This window comes from Saccostrea cucullata, unplaced genomic scaffold (genome assembly GCF_032062105.1).
Source record: "Saccostrea cucullata isolate Sc308-1 unplaced genomic scaffold, CSIRO_AGI_Scuc_v1 ctg2935, whole genome shotgun sequence".
Classification (NCBI taxonomy): domain Eukaryota; kingdom Metazoa; phylum Mollusca; class Bivalvia; order Ostreida; family Ostreidae; genus Saccostrea; species Saccostrea cuccullata.
In genome coordinates this window covers 49263-65625 of record NW_026941447.1, presented here as the reverse complement: position 1 = coordinate 65625, position 16363 = coordinate 49263, and the positions used below count along the sequence as shown (strand labels likewise).

At 36.4% G+C, this 16363-nt stretch overlaps 1 protein-coding gene across 1 annotated transcript; it reads right to left on the bottom strand.

The window, feature by feature from the left end:
- Window positions 1-4398: 4398 nt before the first annotated feature.
- Window positions 4399-7016, bottom strand: LOC134257844 (uncharacterized). Its single transcript, XM_062740434.1, has 2 exons — window positions 6853-7016; window positions 4399-6548 (listed from the first exon to the last, which is right to left on the bottom strand). Exons 1-2 carry the CDS (start codon window positions 6865-6867, stop codon window positions 4764-4766), a joined length of 1800 nt encoding a protein of 599 aa, XP_062596418.1. The 5' UTR covers window positions 6868-7016; the 3' UTR covers window positions 4399-4763.
- Between the last annotated feature and the right edge of the window lie 9347 nt (window positions 7017-16363).

Below are 16363 nucleotides of genomic sequence, written 5' to 3'. Positions count from 1 at the left end.
ATAGTTACTTGGGAATCAAAATATAGGTCAGATCCAGCATCCGTAGCAAGTCTGGTAGTGTCCATCCCTAGATGCATCATCCATGCAAGTTTGGTTCAGGTAGGGCTTATAGTTACTTGGGAATCAAAATATAGGTCAGATCCAGCATCCGAAGCAAGTCTGGTAGTGTCCATCCCTAGATGCATCATCCTTGCAAGTTTGGTTCAGGTAGGGCTTATAGTTACTTGGGAATCAAAATATAGGTCAGATCCAGCATCCAAAGCAAGTCTGGTAGTCTCCATCCCTAGATGCATCATCCATGCAAGTTTGGTTCAGGTAGGGCTTATAGTTACATGGGAATCAAAATGTAGGTCAGATCCAGCATCCGAAGCAAGTCTGGTAGTGTCCATCCCTAGATGCATCATCCATGCAAGTTTGGTTCAGGTAGGGTTAATAGTTACTTGGGAATCAAAATATAGGTCAGATCCAGCATCCGAAGCAAGTCTGGTAGTGTCCATCCCTAGATGCATTACCCATGCAAGTTTGGTTCATGTAGGGCTTATAGTTCCTTAGGAATGGACCTGCTCCAAAAACTTTAATCTGGGCACTCACCTGGAAAATGTAGGTCAGATGCAGCATCCGAAGCAAGTCTGGTAATGTTCATCCTGAGATGCATCATCCGTGCAAGTTTGTATCAACATGTGAAGTTTGATAACACCATCTTGAATGGTATGTTTAAAACTGAGCTAAACACTAATTTAAGAAAAGTGAGGTCAAGGTCAAAGGAAAAGTCAAGGTCAAAAAATGTTGATGCAGTTGCATAACTCTCATCAATATCTATCAGCATATGTAGTTTGATGAAGATATCTTGGATAGTTTCTTTGAAACTTAGCTTTGAACAGAGCTAAACGCAAAGTGTGACGGAAGGACAGAAGGATGGAAGACGGACATGACAAACACTATATGCCCCGGCCATTTTCATGGCGGGGCATAAAAATGAATGGAAACTAAATGGACCGACAGACCGACCGACCGACCGAGAGACAGACAGCAGCAAAGCAATATGCCCTCCCTTCTTCGAAAGGGGGGGGGGCATAAGTATTGTCATTATTTTTTGTTTCCTCTCGACAATCATAGCCCTAAATTCACTGAGTCTACATTCCATTGATATGGTAAACCACGCCTCTGCTCCAAATAGGTCACCATTTCTATGGAACTTAAGAGTCGGTGAATTCAGGGCTACGATTGGTCGAGAAGTAAAGCTTGTCCTCTAAATACTGGTTATTCTTACTCTGACCTGTCTGGGATGTCATTCAGCAACGAAGACAGAGATAACGAGTACATTTTACTGGATTGTGCTATATAACAATCAGGGGTATATTGTGGGTATATATATTAGTATATTTATAACCGCTGAAAGAGATAACGACATACGAGGGAATTTAACTCTTCTGTGTTATAACGTGTCGATATCTTTCTATGAAGGAAACGAATTGTGAAACAATAGACCACCTGGCATGTACTTAACTACCACTGACAATGATAGCGGCAGATGGAGAGGATATGTTACTTGTATAATTGCCTTTCTCAATAGAGACGACATGTAAAGCTATAATCTGTCTGAGGTGAACTTCAGCACCATAGATAAAGATAATTACACGGGGAGTGGATAAAGATAAAATGGTATTTGTGTCAATTTGTACAACACATTTGCACACCGGAGTTGACAGAATATTTTGAAAATACTGTTTATTCTGACACTGATCTGTCTGGGATGAACTTCGGTACCACAGGTAAACAAAATAGTGGGAAAAACTGTGCTGCTGTATGCGAATGAGAATTGTTGCTCAATATCCATCCCGTTATGTTAACCACTGGTAATTCTGACGCTGTTTGAGAGTCCCCCGCTTTCACTGATCATGGAGGATACTATTTTCGGTCTGTCTGTAACACATTAGTTTCCACGCGCTGTCGGGAGAATCCTTTGAAGTTATTTTGAGGTCAAGGTTGTAAATGCTTACATTATTTGCAATGTGTACCTTAAGTATGTGTCAAAACAGTGAACAAAACGTAAAGTAATTATTTGTAACGCCATCAAAACGATCAAATAAGCTGAAGGTAATAGAATATTCAGAAGAGCTGATGGCTCGAAATTCCGAGGAGTATGGTGGGGAAAAATTAAACAAGTTACAAAGTATGTTAATTATTTAACCGTTGTGAACTGTGGCCTTTCATATTCATTGAGGATAATAGGAGTGGAGTGCTGGAGAATCTCTATCGGTTTTTTGTACATCTCTGTAAAAAAAAGTGACATGAAAAGACTTTTGCCCGCGGACTTAAAAATTATGGCTTCAAAATGGCGGAAATGAAGGTTATTAAATATAGCGTTGTTACTACTCCAGCACTTCCGATTCGGATAAAAAAAAACAGCCATTTGTAAACAAATATGCAGAAAAGGCTTTTCTGCATCTGCATGCAGACAAAGGGACAAAATTTGGACAGTACTTTAGAATCAGGTACGAAGTTGATGGAAGTAGTAAAAAGATGGAAAAAAAACAGAGAAAGACCGAAAGGGAGGAAAAGAGAGGAGAAAGCGAAAGCCAAAAAAATAAAATGATCTTACAAGAAAAAAATTCCGGATTTTTAAAAAAAAACAAATAGAATGAAAAAGATAATTGGAAAAAAAAATTGTACATGTAAATATGTAAAGGAACGCAACAACATGCTTAGAATAGAATGATCTTAATTGAGTTTTAAGTATCTTATTGTAAACTCCTTCTCATTTCAGAAATGTTCATTTGCCCCCTCACATTTTTGGGGGAAAAAAATCTAGTTTGTTGTTCTGTGGAAGGATGTTCAACTAGAATCGTCATTGTATAGAAAAATATGCTTCCTTTAGGGCTGCATTGCTATATGTCTCTTGTGACACGTCCTGCATCACGTAAATGTTATGGGTTTGAGCCTCGTGCAGCAATTTTAGGCTATAACAAACGCTTTAAAATGTTCGATAGGTGTTTTGGAGAGAACAGGGACTATTCCGGCTTCGACAGACAAAAATATCTGACACTGACCTTTTTCTTGGTGTTGATTTCCAGAATTCAGAGATTCTCATCCTTAATTTTTTCCCTACAAAACTCCGTAATTTTACCATTCACATGTAAACTATCAGTTTGTGTCACGTGATCAGCTTACTTTTCATCATCTTCAACATGGTTCCTTTTGGTTCCTGGTGGAACATAGGGTCTCGGCAACACTTCTCCATCGCACCCTGTTATGGGCAGCCTTTTTCAGTTGTTCCCAGGTATGCCCACATTGCCTGCGGGTAGATGTTAATTTCTCTTCAAAATATGCTGTCGTTAATAGTTTTGCTTTGTAGTGTTAAGGGAATATGACAGGCAACAGGGGTGGGGGCTCCTGCCCCCTCCCCCACCCCTTTCCCGAAAAATAAATTTAACGTGTTGGCCCCCACTTTTTTCTTCAGTATAGATAGAAGGATGATGTAATAGTGTATGCAAAAAATGGTACTGAAAAAAAATGGCATCCCCTCCACCTCCCCCTTTAACACACCAACACTTTTATTGACTCTATCGCCATGGAAACTGGATGGGAGGGTTTCTTGGTGCCTCAACTAAAAATGACGATTACATGTCTATAAAATATATAACTGGACAAACTCTACCTGTAATTATTATATTCCATAATGATCAATATAGGTTATGTTCCATGTTCTCAATCAGATTTGTGAACCCTCGCAATTGTGGACCGTCGAATTATTGATCCTTTGCACCGCGACGAAATTTCATTTAAACGTACACGTTTATCCGCAGACTGAAAGTTTGTTATTCTAATGCATTTAATATTAATAAACCTAACATAAATATGAACAAGACTGTCGTATTACAATACGCCACGTTTTCAGATTTCCTTGTCCCAACGGGTCGTCTTCCGTATTGAAGACTTCTCTTCCTTGTTCTCATTCGAATAACATTTGTACGAGTTGGCTTAACACTATCGCTTCCTCGCGTGATGGGTTGTACTGAAAAGAGTCGAAATGAACGAACGAGAAAGAAGAAGGTACACTTAGGTTCTTATGAGGCCTATTTTCATAGGTCGCAAATTTTTTGCACCAATACTCTCTAGGACATAGACTTTTTAATTATAGTAATATTATCTTTATATCAGCAATACTTTTTGAGATATGAGGTAAGAAAGTTAACATGTACAATATTGACGCTGTCATCCTAATATCAAGGAAAGCTTTTCTCTCAAATATTCATCCTGACAAAGTAAAGCAAAACTTCTTTTGAAATTTATATCTGAGCTGACAATTTACAATTATGCAGTTTTTTAAACAGTATGATCATTATTTGGCTTCCCGTGGTGTTTAATATTCACCGAGCCCAAAGTGGGAGGTACCCTCGTGTGCCCATATTTCGACGGTCTTTCAATGTATTGCAATATTTTATTTTACGTAAACGATAATCAACTAAAATAAATTGAGCGGTAAAATCGTCAATCAAATTGTATTCTTTCCTGTTTAAAGATTTATCCAATTAGCCTTATCTATTTCTATTGGCGATGAGTTTAAAAGAGACATGTAAACAATGGACGCCGCCATTACCGGGTCCTAATTTCGACGGTTACGTCATCGATCGATATTCAAGCCAGTAGAAAGGCCAAGCAAAACAAATTTTTAGTGGAAAACAAATTAGATTTATTTTTCGTTAAATAAGGTAAATTAATAGCAATAATTGTCAATATAATGCTTGATTTCACATTCAGTTTTACTCCTCAATGCAGTGAGGGCAGAGAAATTTGTCATGTAAGCGGACAACCCGTGTACTGCAACAGTACTGCAGGTGTGTCCAGTGCTTACATGGCATCCCATTCCTCATGCCATCACATTGAGCCCATTTGGTGAATATTAAAATATCACTTTTTCGGTTCTCTTCTGGTGTAAACTTTTTACACACACAACAAAGGTCCTTTTCCAATACAACCTCCTCCTCCTCCTCAGTGTCACTGTCTTCCACAACTGGCAATCTAGTTTTCTTCTGTTTTCTTGAACTTGATCCACTTGTGGCTGCCCCTAGTTCTTCATCTGATGCTTTTCTTTTGCGTTTTTCCTTTCCATTTTGTTCATCTTCATGTTGCTTCATTTGATCTATTATGATGTTGTCTGTTATACAGTGTCCAGAGATTATCTTACTCATGGCTTTTCTCTCTTTCTTTTCAGTGACCCCCTCTCTTTTTGCATCCCTGCAGGCTCTTACTTTAGCTTCAAAAAATTCTCTGTCATCATTTTTTTGTTCCTTTTCTCCACTTTTTTCTCTGGTTGTCTCATCCTTTGAACTGTCAGATGTCTCGTTTTCCATGATAAATATCACTGCAGGTTTGAGACTGTCTGGTGGAATTACAGCTCGAGAACATGGGTAAATGCCAGTTTTTCTAAATGCAGCTATCAAGTTTTCTGCAGACATAGCCTTGCCGTACACCTTGCAAACAAGATGACAAATGTTATATCTTGTTACTACAGAGTGTGATTCTCTAGTAAACTTATGACATTCCGCATTGTACATTTTCTGCATAGGTCCGTAACATCCAACATCCAGTGGTTGTAGAATGTGACTGGTATGAGCCGGAAGTATAAATAATATTATATTCCTGTCTCTTGCCCACTGCACAAGTCCCACAGAAGTATGAGACTTGTGCCCGTCCATCAACAGGAGAACCTTCTGGCCCTCCTTGATAGGCACATGCTTCAAAAAATGATCTTCCAGAAACTCACGGAATAGCTTGGAATTAGACCATCCTGTATCAGAGACTCTGCCTACTGCGCCTGGTATTGCGCCTTCCATTAACTCCGGCATCATTCTTTTCCCCGCAAACATAAAAAAAGGAGGAATAGCCGTACCACTCGCACTTCCACAACCAATCACTGTGGTTGTATTGGATTTACCTGCAGTGACTGCTTGTGGTGCAACTTTGTTTCCACAAACCACAAAAGGAGGAGTGTGGTTCTGGGTAAATCCTTTTTCATCTACATTGTAAATGAGATAGGGATTCTTGTCAAAACCATTCTCTGTTATCACTTCTTCCAGTTCTTTGAAATATCTGTCAACAACAGGAAGTGACGAACACCTTGCTCTGACGATTTCCAGACTGCGAGGCTTAAGGACTTTAAGTTCAGGCCACCTGCTCACAAAGCCTCGGAACCACTTAAGAGAAAATGGGTGCTGCCTATCTCTAACACCGCATTGAACCGCATAATCTGACGCTATGTCTACCACCTCTTGGCGTGTGTATCCGTAACCATATTCTGCCATTAACTTCAAGTGTTCAACAATATTATTTTCTTGGAGTGTTTCTAATAGAGGACTCCGCCCACTCTTAATTGTCTCGGGGTCAACATTTCCCAACACGCGATCTCTGAGCGTTGTAATGGGCACACTGTACTGTCTCGCCGCTCCCATAACAGATTTTTTTTCATTTTTTATAGCAAGATATGCATTAGTAAGGGATGTTGGAGAATACAATCTGTATTTAGATGATTTTTTTATAGGATTAGCCTACAAATAAAGTTAAAACAAATACACTTAGCCATTGAGTTTTCATTCAAAATGCGATTAATTTTTTTTCCTTTAATAAAAAAATAGTTCTGATAAACTCAAAATAAAATTGGTTTGGCCTTTTTTTCCATCAACATTGCTATGTAAATTTCATTACTGAATTGTCAGTCTGTGCAGACGACATTATGTCAAGTTATCTATATCAAGCTTATACCAGTAACCAGTTTTCATATTTATATTAAAAAGTGATTTAATGTGAGGCAAACATTTTTTTCGCCTCAAACTATGTGAAATAAATGATTACCTGTTTGAAATGCATTTTTATAGATTTTGCAGGTAATATGATCGTAAGTCTCAAGCGGTACTATGTTTACACAGACCAGCCCGATCTCGCGAGAACGAACGAGATATAAACAAAATAACGAAACCGTCGAAATTCGGACCCTGTCGAATTTAGGACCTTCGACCATAAATATTGTAATCATTTCAAAAGTTGTCAAATCATCATTTTGACTTAAAACCAGAAGTCTCTGTCGAGACTGTAGCTCTACTGGTTTGTACTTATCAAAAGCCATTGCACTATTTTATGTATCTTTGTGTAGTCTACTTGTGTGCTGACTTATTTTGAAATCAAACTAAAACTGTAGAAGGAGTAGCGTTTTAAAGAAATTTCACAGAAAATTCTATTTTTAGTAACCATGGTAACACCGTTCATCGAAATCAAAAACCGATGCACTATTCTATGTATCTTAGTGTAGTCTACTTGTGTGCTAACTTGTTTTGAAATCAGACCAAAACTGTAGAAGGAGTAGCATTTTAAAGGAATTTCACAGAAAATTCTATTTTTAGTAACCATGGCAACACCGTTCATCGAAATCAAAAACCGATGCACTATTCTATGTATCTTAGTGTAGTCTACTTGTGTGCCAAGTTATATTGAAATCAGACCAAAACTGTAGAAGGAATAGCGTTTCTAAGGAATTTCACAGAAAATTCTATTTTTAGTAACCATGGCAACACTGGTCATCGAAATTAAAAACCGAAGCACTATTCTATGTATCTTAGTGTAGTCTACTTGTGTGCCAAGTTATATTGAAATCAGACCAAAACTGTAGAAGGAGTAACGTTTTGAAGGAATTTCACAGAAAATTCTATTTTTAGTAACCATGGCAACACCGTTCATCGAAATTAAAAACCGATGCACTTTTCTATGTATCTTAGTTTAGTCTACTTGTGTGCCAAGTTATATTGAAATCAGACCAAAACTGTAGAAGGAGTAGCGTTTTTAAGGAATTTCACAGAAAATTCTATTTTTAGTAACCATGGCAATACCGTTCATCGAAATTAAAAACCGATGCACTATTCTATGTATCTTAGTGTAGTCTACTTGTGCGCCAAGTAATATTGAAATCAGACTAAAATTGTAGGAGGAGTAGCGTTTTGAAAAATTGTTTACAGACAGACGGACGGACGCCGGACGCATTACTATTGCATAAGCTCTTCTGGTCTCTGACCAGTAGAGCTAAAAAACTTGCACCATTGTCAAAAGAAGTTTATAAATGATATTTGTTTGCAAATCTTTTTTGGTTGTCTGTGTCTGCTGAAGTTCTCACCAACCCAGTTAGAGATGAAGGGATACGTTTTACAAAAGAACTTTCAACTATTAAAGTTTAAAACTTTAGCCTGTTAAGGTGATTGCAAAATCTTGCACTTATTGATTTTATTTCCAATTGCCTGCATAAATACATATTTGTAAATTCTTTTTAAAAATACTAAAACCTTTTCTCATTTACAGAAAAAAGAAAGTTATTTGCATAACATTTTGGTCTTTAATAGTTAGAAGTTTTTTTTTATAAAAAGTACTCCATGATGTTATCAGACAACCAAAACCATTTGGAAGTTTTCAATATAGTTATAGTTCATTCAGATACCTAGGGATCATTCAACCATGAATTAATGAGATTATTAAATGAAATTTGTCCTTATAATGTACCAGATAGACAAGCAAAAATACAGCGGGGTAAAGAGAAATGAAGTGATCCATATATTCTTTATTACTTCTGAACGAGACGAGACACAATAATTTAAAAAAATCATAGACAGATTGAAAATCCATTTAATATTGTTGTAACTCTATCATTAAATGATTTGCTTATTATCCACATGTATTTGATAAAACTATCCAATCCATGATGAACATTTATACAATTAAAAAATCGATCTTCACAGATGTAGATATTTATATAAAGCCAAACAAAATATCTTGTATACACTAATTAAATTTCAGGAAAATTCATTAAAAAACAGGTATGTGTACATGTAAGTGTAAATATCATCTGAAGCTCCTGTGTTATTGTATACTTATACTCAAATTAAACACTGCTTTAATAAATAAAAACTTTCATTAACAGACCAATACATTTTTGGATAAATCATAAAAAGAACAGAAAGATTGATCCTTCATATCATACTGGAAAATGTGTATATGGAGAATATGTTAAACAATTCTAAAAAGTTTTGAATTATATTTTGCAATGTCGACCGATTAGTCTAAGATTCACGTTCACTCCTCTTCTGTCATGAAACATCTGTCTTCATTTTCCTCCTCGCTCTCTGATTCATCAATCGGAAGTGCAGCAGCATCATCAACCACACCACACCAATCACGGACACCGCAGGCACCACTTCCCCCATGACGAGCGCAAGCCAAGAACCAAATTACACTGGTAATATGAGCACACATGCCCACAACTCTTGCACCAACTTTACATTTGCAAAACCAGGATTTGATACTGACGTCATCATATCTAATCCAAAGTAAGTATTTCTTTGCTGAAATGTGTCTGCTTTGAATCTTGGCACAGAGGATACCAGCACAATCATCACTGATGAAAATTTCATACTTTCCTTCCATCAAATGCTCGTGTGTATATGACTTTGCCAATCTGATTTGGTAAACACCAAAGGTCAACTGGCGTATTTCCTCCTCTGTCAAACGCAGACTTGTCTACCCTTCCGCTTTTGGCGTAATTCTTCCGCTTTTTACCACTGATATTAATTTTACGTTTTTGCTATTTTGCTTTAAATCCATTATAAACGTTTAAATTAAAGTCAAAGATCAACCTGCTGAAATAAAATGAGAAGTTCTTGTTAAAGTAATTAATAGAGGACCAGTTTGATAACTAACGTTATATACCTTATACTTATATGGAAACCGGTATGGCCAAGATTCGGTATGACTCCTTACTTCGCGACTCTAGATGAGACGCTCTAACCACTGCGCCACGCGGGCGACGAAGAACACGAAATCGCATTGCTTACCTCAACTATTAAATGATATTGCAATAAATATGCCCATTTCTATGCTCAAGTTAGTTCACTTTAACATTGCTTTGAACAAGATAGAGAAATGTGAGTGTTAAAAAGAAAAATAAGTGTTATTTTGTACAATTTGTATAAACATGCAAACGCAAGCCTTCAATTAAGTGATCTGATACACATTGATAAAATGCTTCATTAAGGGTGTGTGGTTAATTTGAGTTTAATATAAGATACTGATATTTTACAACACTTTTTTGCCAATAGATGATTCGAAAAAAAAAATGCCAGGCTTGTTTAGTAATGTACAATTTCGGTGGGTTTGAAAGATAAAAAGTGTAATTGTAAAAACACAAAGTAGGAAAACATGATTAATTACGCTTTTACCTCTGAAATTCCACCAAAAAATTTCTGAAATTACACCCTTGAAACGAACAGGGTAGGCAAGTCTGCAAACGTGGAAAGACTACATCATGGGAGTCAATCTTCTTCCATCTTTTATCCCGTTTCTCTAAACCTACAAATTTTATTTTCAAATTGATGTTCAATTTATTCTTAAAAGATTTTTTTATATTCATATTAGAAAATCTTGATCCATCAATTGTGTGAGAAATAATAATTAAAAATGATGCTCACCACTTGTCTCAACATAATCCTTCAACTCATTCACACCATTTGCAAGAAATCGCATTTTAGCAGCCATGGCAACATCTTCCTCCTCTAAACTTGTTGCAGATTGCACTAACTATGCGGACATAATCTCCAGTATGAGGTATTTGAGTATTTGGGATAGTTCTGCTCAAGTAATTCCATGTCTTGAGCCTGCCATTTACTGACTCGACAACCCATCTGAGCTGTAACATACAATACATACTATGAATTCATCAACCAAATATATCTGCATACTAGTATATACATGCATTTAAGTTCAATTTTCAATATAATACACAAAAGTAAAAGATTGTAACATTCTTATTTTCTGATTCATTTTACTTTGATACATATAATTATATAACATTCTAAGTTAAAAAAATGAAAAGTGTGACCCATAGCAGATTGAATGAAATTTATATATAGCTAGTTTTTTTTTATTTCACAAGTACCTTGGTTACAAATCTGGTTGCATTTGCTTCTTCTGTGGTGTGTTGTTTTGAATGAGAAGTGAGGAAGGATGGCATTTCAACATGTATCCCCAAGTCATCTAGCAAAGCTTCTGCATCTCTGAAACCTCTGTCGACGATAAATATATCATCTTCTTCGACCCATTTCCTCATGTCCTCTACATTGGTTTGAATCATGTGAGTTAATATCTTTGCATCAGAATTTTTGGAATCTGCCAGATAAGGACCTAAAACAGAAATTATATATCCAGTAGTAGAGACAATGGTCATAGGTTTTACTAGAGGTCGGTGTTTATGGATGCTGTAGGAACGACGTGAGAAAGAAAAGTTTCCACTTTTTTGTAGATATACATATGTCCCATCAAGAACAAGACTGGCTGGGTTTTCTGTCATGCTGCAAAGGAGTTCCTTGGCAAGGGGACGAGTGTGGTGATTTATGACATCCTCCCTTGATATATGAGAGAATCCTAAATAGTTTGGCACAAAATCAACCATCAACGCACTTTTTGCAGATATAACAGCACGTCGAACCTGAAAATAGAAAATCCAGTTTCAATTGATGTACATTCAATCATATATGCATTTTAATTTTACATCATAAAAGGTAAAAGAAATCTTTTAATGAAGTGTGTCACTCAATATAACTTACCTGCCATTTTTTCATGCCAAATAAGGTTCCCAATAGTTGATTACTTAAACCACATCTGAGCTTCGTCAACAATAATGCCACACATGTTCTGGTACTTCTATTCTTGGATGCTCTTAAGTCGGACTCCACCAAATACGTCATCAATTCATCAAACTGATCCTTTGTAATTCCTGTGAGATTGTAGTAATCTTCACTTTCCATTCCATGTGGGTCATCAAAATTCAGACTCTTGTTCTGATTCTGGATTGCTACCTCCCTGGTTTGTCTTAAAACTCCCACAATGGTGGTCCTGTTAACAGTTGAGACTGAACTGGTTTGTTTCAGCAGATGTAATGAATCAGTGTTGAACTCTCCATCAGAAATATGCTTCGGACAGCATCTAGAACCAGGTGGAACAAATGTTTCTTTTTGGATGAATACATTTACACGAGTTTTTACTGGAACTACCACTAGCTTTGGCCCTGGTTTTTTACAGATGACACAATTGGCATGGCTCTTAGAGGTGCTTGGTATTGACAACGATACTGACGGAGGACTCTGCACACTCTGCTTTGATAATATTCTTGGTGTTTTGTTTGGCTCAGGGCTGTCGCAAATGGATTTCCTGGTGGATTTGTTTTCGCACATATGACGACACTTTCTGCACAACATGCTGTCGTCGGACACATCAATGCAGAGTCTTCTCTTGATAAAATCTGCATGCTCCTTTTTTATCTTGTATCTGTCTTGCTGTGTTGTTCTTTTGGAGCAGATCAGACAGGGGTAAAACTTTGGCATTCTAGAAGTATATATATACATTGTATATATATATATACACACATACATAAGGTCATTAATAATTACAAGCAGTGAATATTGTACATATTGTACAAGTATGAAAATGTTACTTGATATACGAACATTATATGTGCTAATGAAAGATCTTTATTTAGAAAATTTTCAGTCAACCACTTTATAATTCATATAATATTTAAAATGGTTAATAATAATTACATTTAACAAGATAATAAGGATTCAATCCAAACATCCAAATCAAATCCTCAAAGGGCTGCATACATAAGATAATTAGATTTTCTTATGATTTTTTTTTATCATACCTGTGTTTACTAAATTTTCATCATCATCACCATGGAAATGAAATCCCAACCTCTACACATCATGGTAACATAGGAACACGATTTCTGTAAAAAAAAAAATATATTAGATTTAATTAATTGTCCAGTTATAAAAAAGGCTAAAAAGTGGAGCCCGACAAAAATGTGAAAAATTAACAGAGGGTAAAAACAAACATACCGACCAAAACCCCCAAAAATCTCACTTCATTCTTAAGGTAATCTAAAACATTTATCTCAAATTATCTGGTACAACAACAATTTAACATTCTTTATCAATAACTCTACTGATTTTTCACTGCCTGTATAAAAATAAGGTTGTTAAATGTGAACAATTACCTACAAATACACAGTGAATGGACTTATCCCCATGTTTTAGTCAAATGAGCTAATCTCTGCTTTGGAAGCTAACCCCAGTTATCCCTAATCCTCTAGATACCAGGTATTTCTTTTGGTTTTGGAATTGAAATAATAAAATAAAAACATTTAAAAAGTATATCAAAGAAATATGAAGATTCAAGTTCTCCGTGACCAGGACTATTTCCCTTAATTGGATGCATCTCGAGAAATACTAGTAGTCCTGCTCTTGGAGATCTGAAATCTGCCAACTCCCTCATGATGTACTTAAACTTTATATCTTGCCGAGAGAGAGAGAGAGAGAAAGAGAGAGAGATAGGCTTAGCAAAACTTTGATGGGAGAACAGACGTTGGTTTTACTGTATATGTGACATACTCTACTCAGTTTATTATTTTACCATCCAAGAATGAAATGACAAAGTTAATGAAATTACTAATGCTTCAGTTCAGTTTACTTATACATTTAACTGCTCTGATCAAAGTTGACAGTCTTACGATAGTTATTGCATATGTGGTTGGGCAGTTCCCCATATACCTAGCAGGAACATGCCACATATGCGTTTAATTCTGAGTATGTTTGTACCTACCTGGATGGTAAGAGCTAGTTTAACTTTGCAGGATTATGAGAAGTTGTCAAAGAATTTTTTATACAGGTTAAAAAAAAACACATCACTATTTCAACTATTGACAAATACAGAGACTCTCTTTGATTCAGATTTTTTTTATATGAAGGGGACATACATGTGATGACAAATCTTTATACAATAGCAAATACGACACCCTAACCCCGTACCCCCCCCCCCATCCTCACCTATCAATCCTTCGTACATGTATCGGGGCAAAATAAATCTCACAGACTTGAATGATATTTGAATATTATTACTTTTATGTAGTTTTGAATATTTAATTTCCGAGAGCTGATTCTCGAGGGCATATTACAAATAATTACATCGATGTTGACAAATCGACATCTAGCTGCTTGACATGTCGGTCAAGTATCACACACGTTTCACGCGTTTAAATATTTGACTGCTAGAGTTGATGCAATGATAATTCATATATTTTTTTTATTTGTTCAGGCCCCGCCGTCACCAAAATTTTATTTACCTCAACCTCAAACCTCAATTCAAGTCACTGAGGTAGCCTCAACTGAGATTTTCCTCAATTCACCGTCACCAAACGCCTTGAGGAATCCCTCTGTTGAGGCTAGAAAATTACACTCAACTCAACAGAATACGTACATGAAAATTTTCGCGTGATTTCGCGGATTTTTTTACGTAACGATTTTACGCAATAAAATTTTGTCGTCTGTGTTTATTATTTCATAAAACATGTAAAATGGCTGAACAAGAAATCGAAAACCTAATATCTGCAGGAAAGAGGAAGGGGGGGAGCAATTGGTCCTCCAAGGAAGAAATTGTTTTGATTGAGGAAGTCCTAAAGTTCGAGGGGCAACTATTTGGCAAAATGAAAGGGGCGGGGGTTAAGGGGAAACATAACAAAATAAAAGAAGAGACGTGGCAGTCTATTACGGACACACTCAATCTGTAAGTATTCTATATGTATTTTAACTTTATATCAACATTTAACTTACCCCTTCTTCGCTGTTTACAAGTTCGACCAGACGATTCGCATCATTATCTCCCTTAGTATCAGGTGCATACACAAAATTTATGCTAGTTTATTTCAGCCCGACAACAAAATTAATTTCTCAGCTATTTTTTCATCACTCAAGTAGTTCTTAATTCGTACTAGGTACAAAACTTTGATAAACATGAAAAATAAACAAAATATATATACTTTCCTTACTGTTTTCGTTGTAGGCCTAGTATTTCTTAATGTATAGCGTTAAATCCCCCTTTTTTGCGTGAATTTTAGTTACCCTTTTTCTTTATGCAAGCACTGGGATATTAAAACTAATCACCCATTTGTATCTCTAGTCTGTAAGTTGACCCATTTCATTTTTATATTCTTTAAATTCAATTATGAAATTCATAAAGGGGAGGCGTTTTTAAAAGGATGGCATTGAATGTGTATATGAATCACTTACTCACATTTGACTATTCTCACATTATATTTTTTTAATACATGTCGGTCAGATCAAAACGATCTGAAGGCCTGTGCTATTCTCAATAAAAAAAAATCAACTGCATGTAATTATCATTCTGACTTGCATGCAACAACCGAAACACAATTTCTGAAGTAAATAAAAATAATAATCATTAAAATAAATCGAGTAGGATTTTCATGTTTGGAAACGAAATTACTTTATTCTTCAAAAATATTGGGGGTAGGAGCTTGTCAACAAATTTCCGTTAATTTTTTTTTTTGGACAAGGGTTGACGCCTCCCCCCCCCCAACCCCACACTTTTTTAAAGAAAACAATCTTGCAACTTTGCCTGATAGTATATTTGTGCATGCAGTCAGAATATTTTATAGAATACTCTGTTCTAAGATCTAAAAAAAAAATTGACATCAGTGGCCGATTTAAGGGGGGGGGGGCGCACCCGGCGCCCCCCCCCCCTAAAATTGTCAAAGTTAACGTAAATCACACTTTTGTCTAAAAATGTAAATATGTCTACTTGGTAGACATCATTTTTACCCTACAAAATCTCGTAGAACCCAGGAGCTTCCGGAGGCTTCGCCCCCTGGGCCCCCACCAGGGCTTTGCACTGGACCCACTGTGGGCCTCAAGGCGGCCCCCAGACCCCTTGCCTACTCATACCACAGGTAGTTGGGCTCCTTCCCCAGGCAACGGTCGTATGTGTGAGATGTTTTGCGAATATTAAAAAGGTCATAAAATACAGCAGAGAAATATCACATAATTATGTTCCCCAAACGAAGTTGGGGAACATATTGTTTTTACTCTGTTTCTTATTAAGGTCTTCCGTCTTCACGGAAGACCTTATAGTGATTCTACTGTTTCTTATTATTATTATTTTTCTGACCATCTAATTTTGTGCACGCGATTTCTCGAAGACTACTGGATGGATTTTCATGAAATTTACAGAAACAATGTGTTGTTATCTGAAGTTATTTTATCTGAGAGATTTTTTGAAGATTCGCTTCCGGTGCCAAGTTACGGGACATTTCCTGATTTTAAAATGACATTTTGTCCACGGATTTTCTCAAGAACGGTAAAAGATATCAAAATTAAACTTTCAGGGATGATAGATCGTCGTAGTTACTATCCAGGACGCAACTTTTCGTTCGTCGTCAGTACTTCCTGTTGTTACAAGATGCGAATTTAAAAAGTCG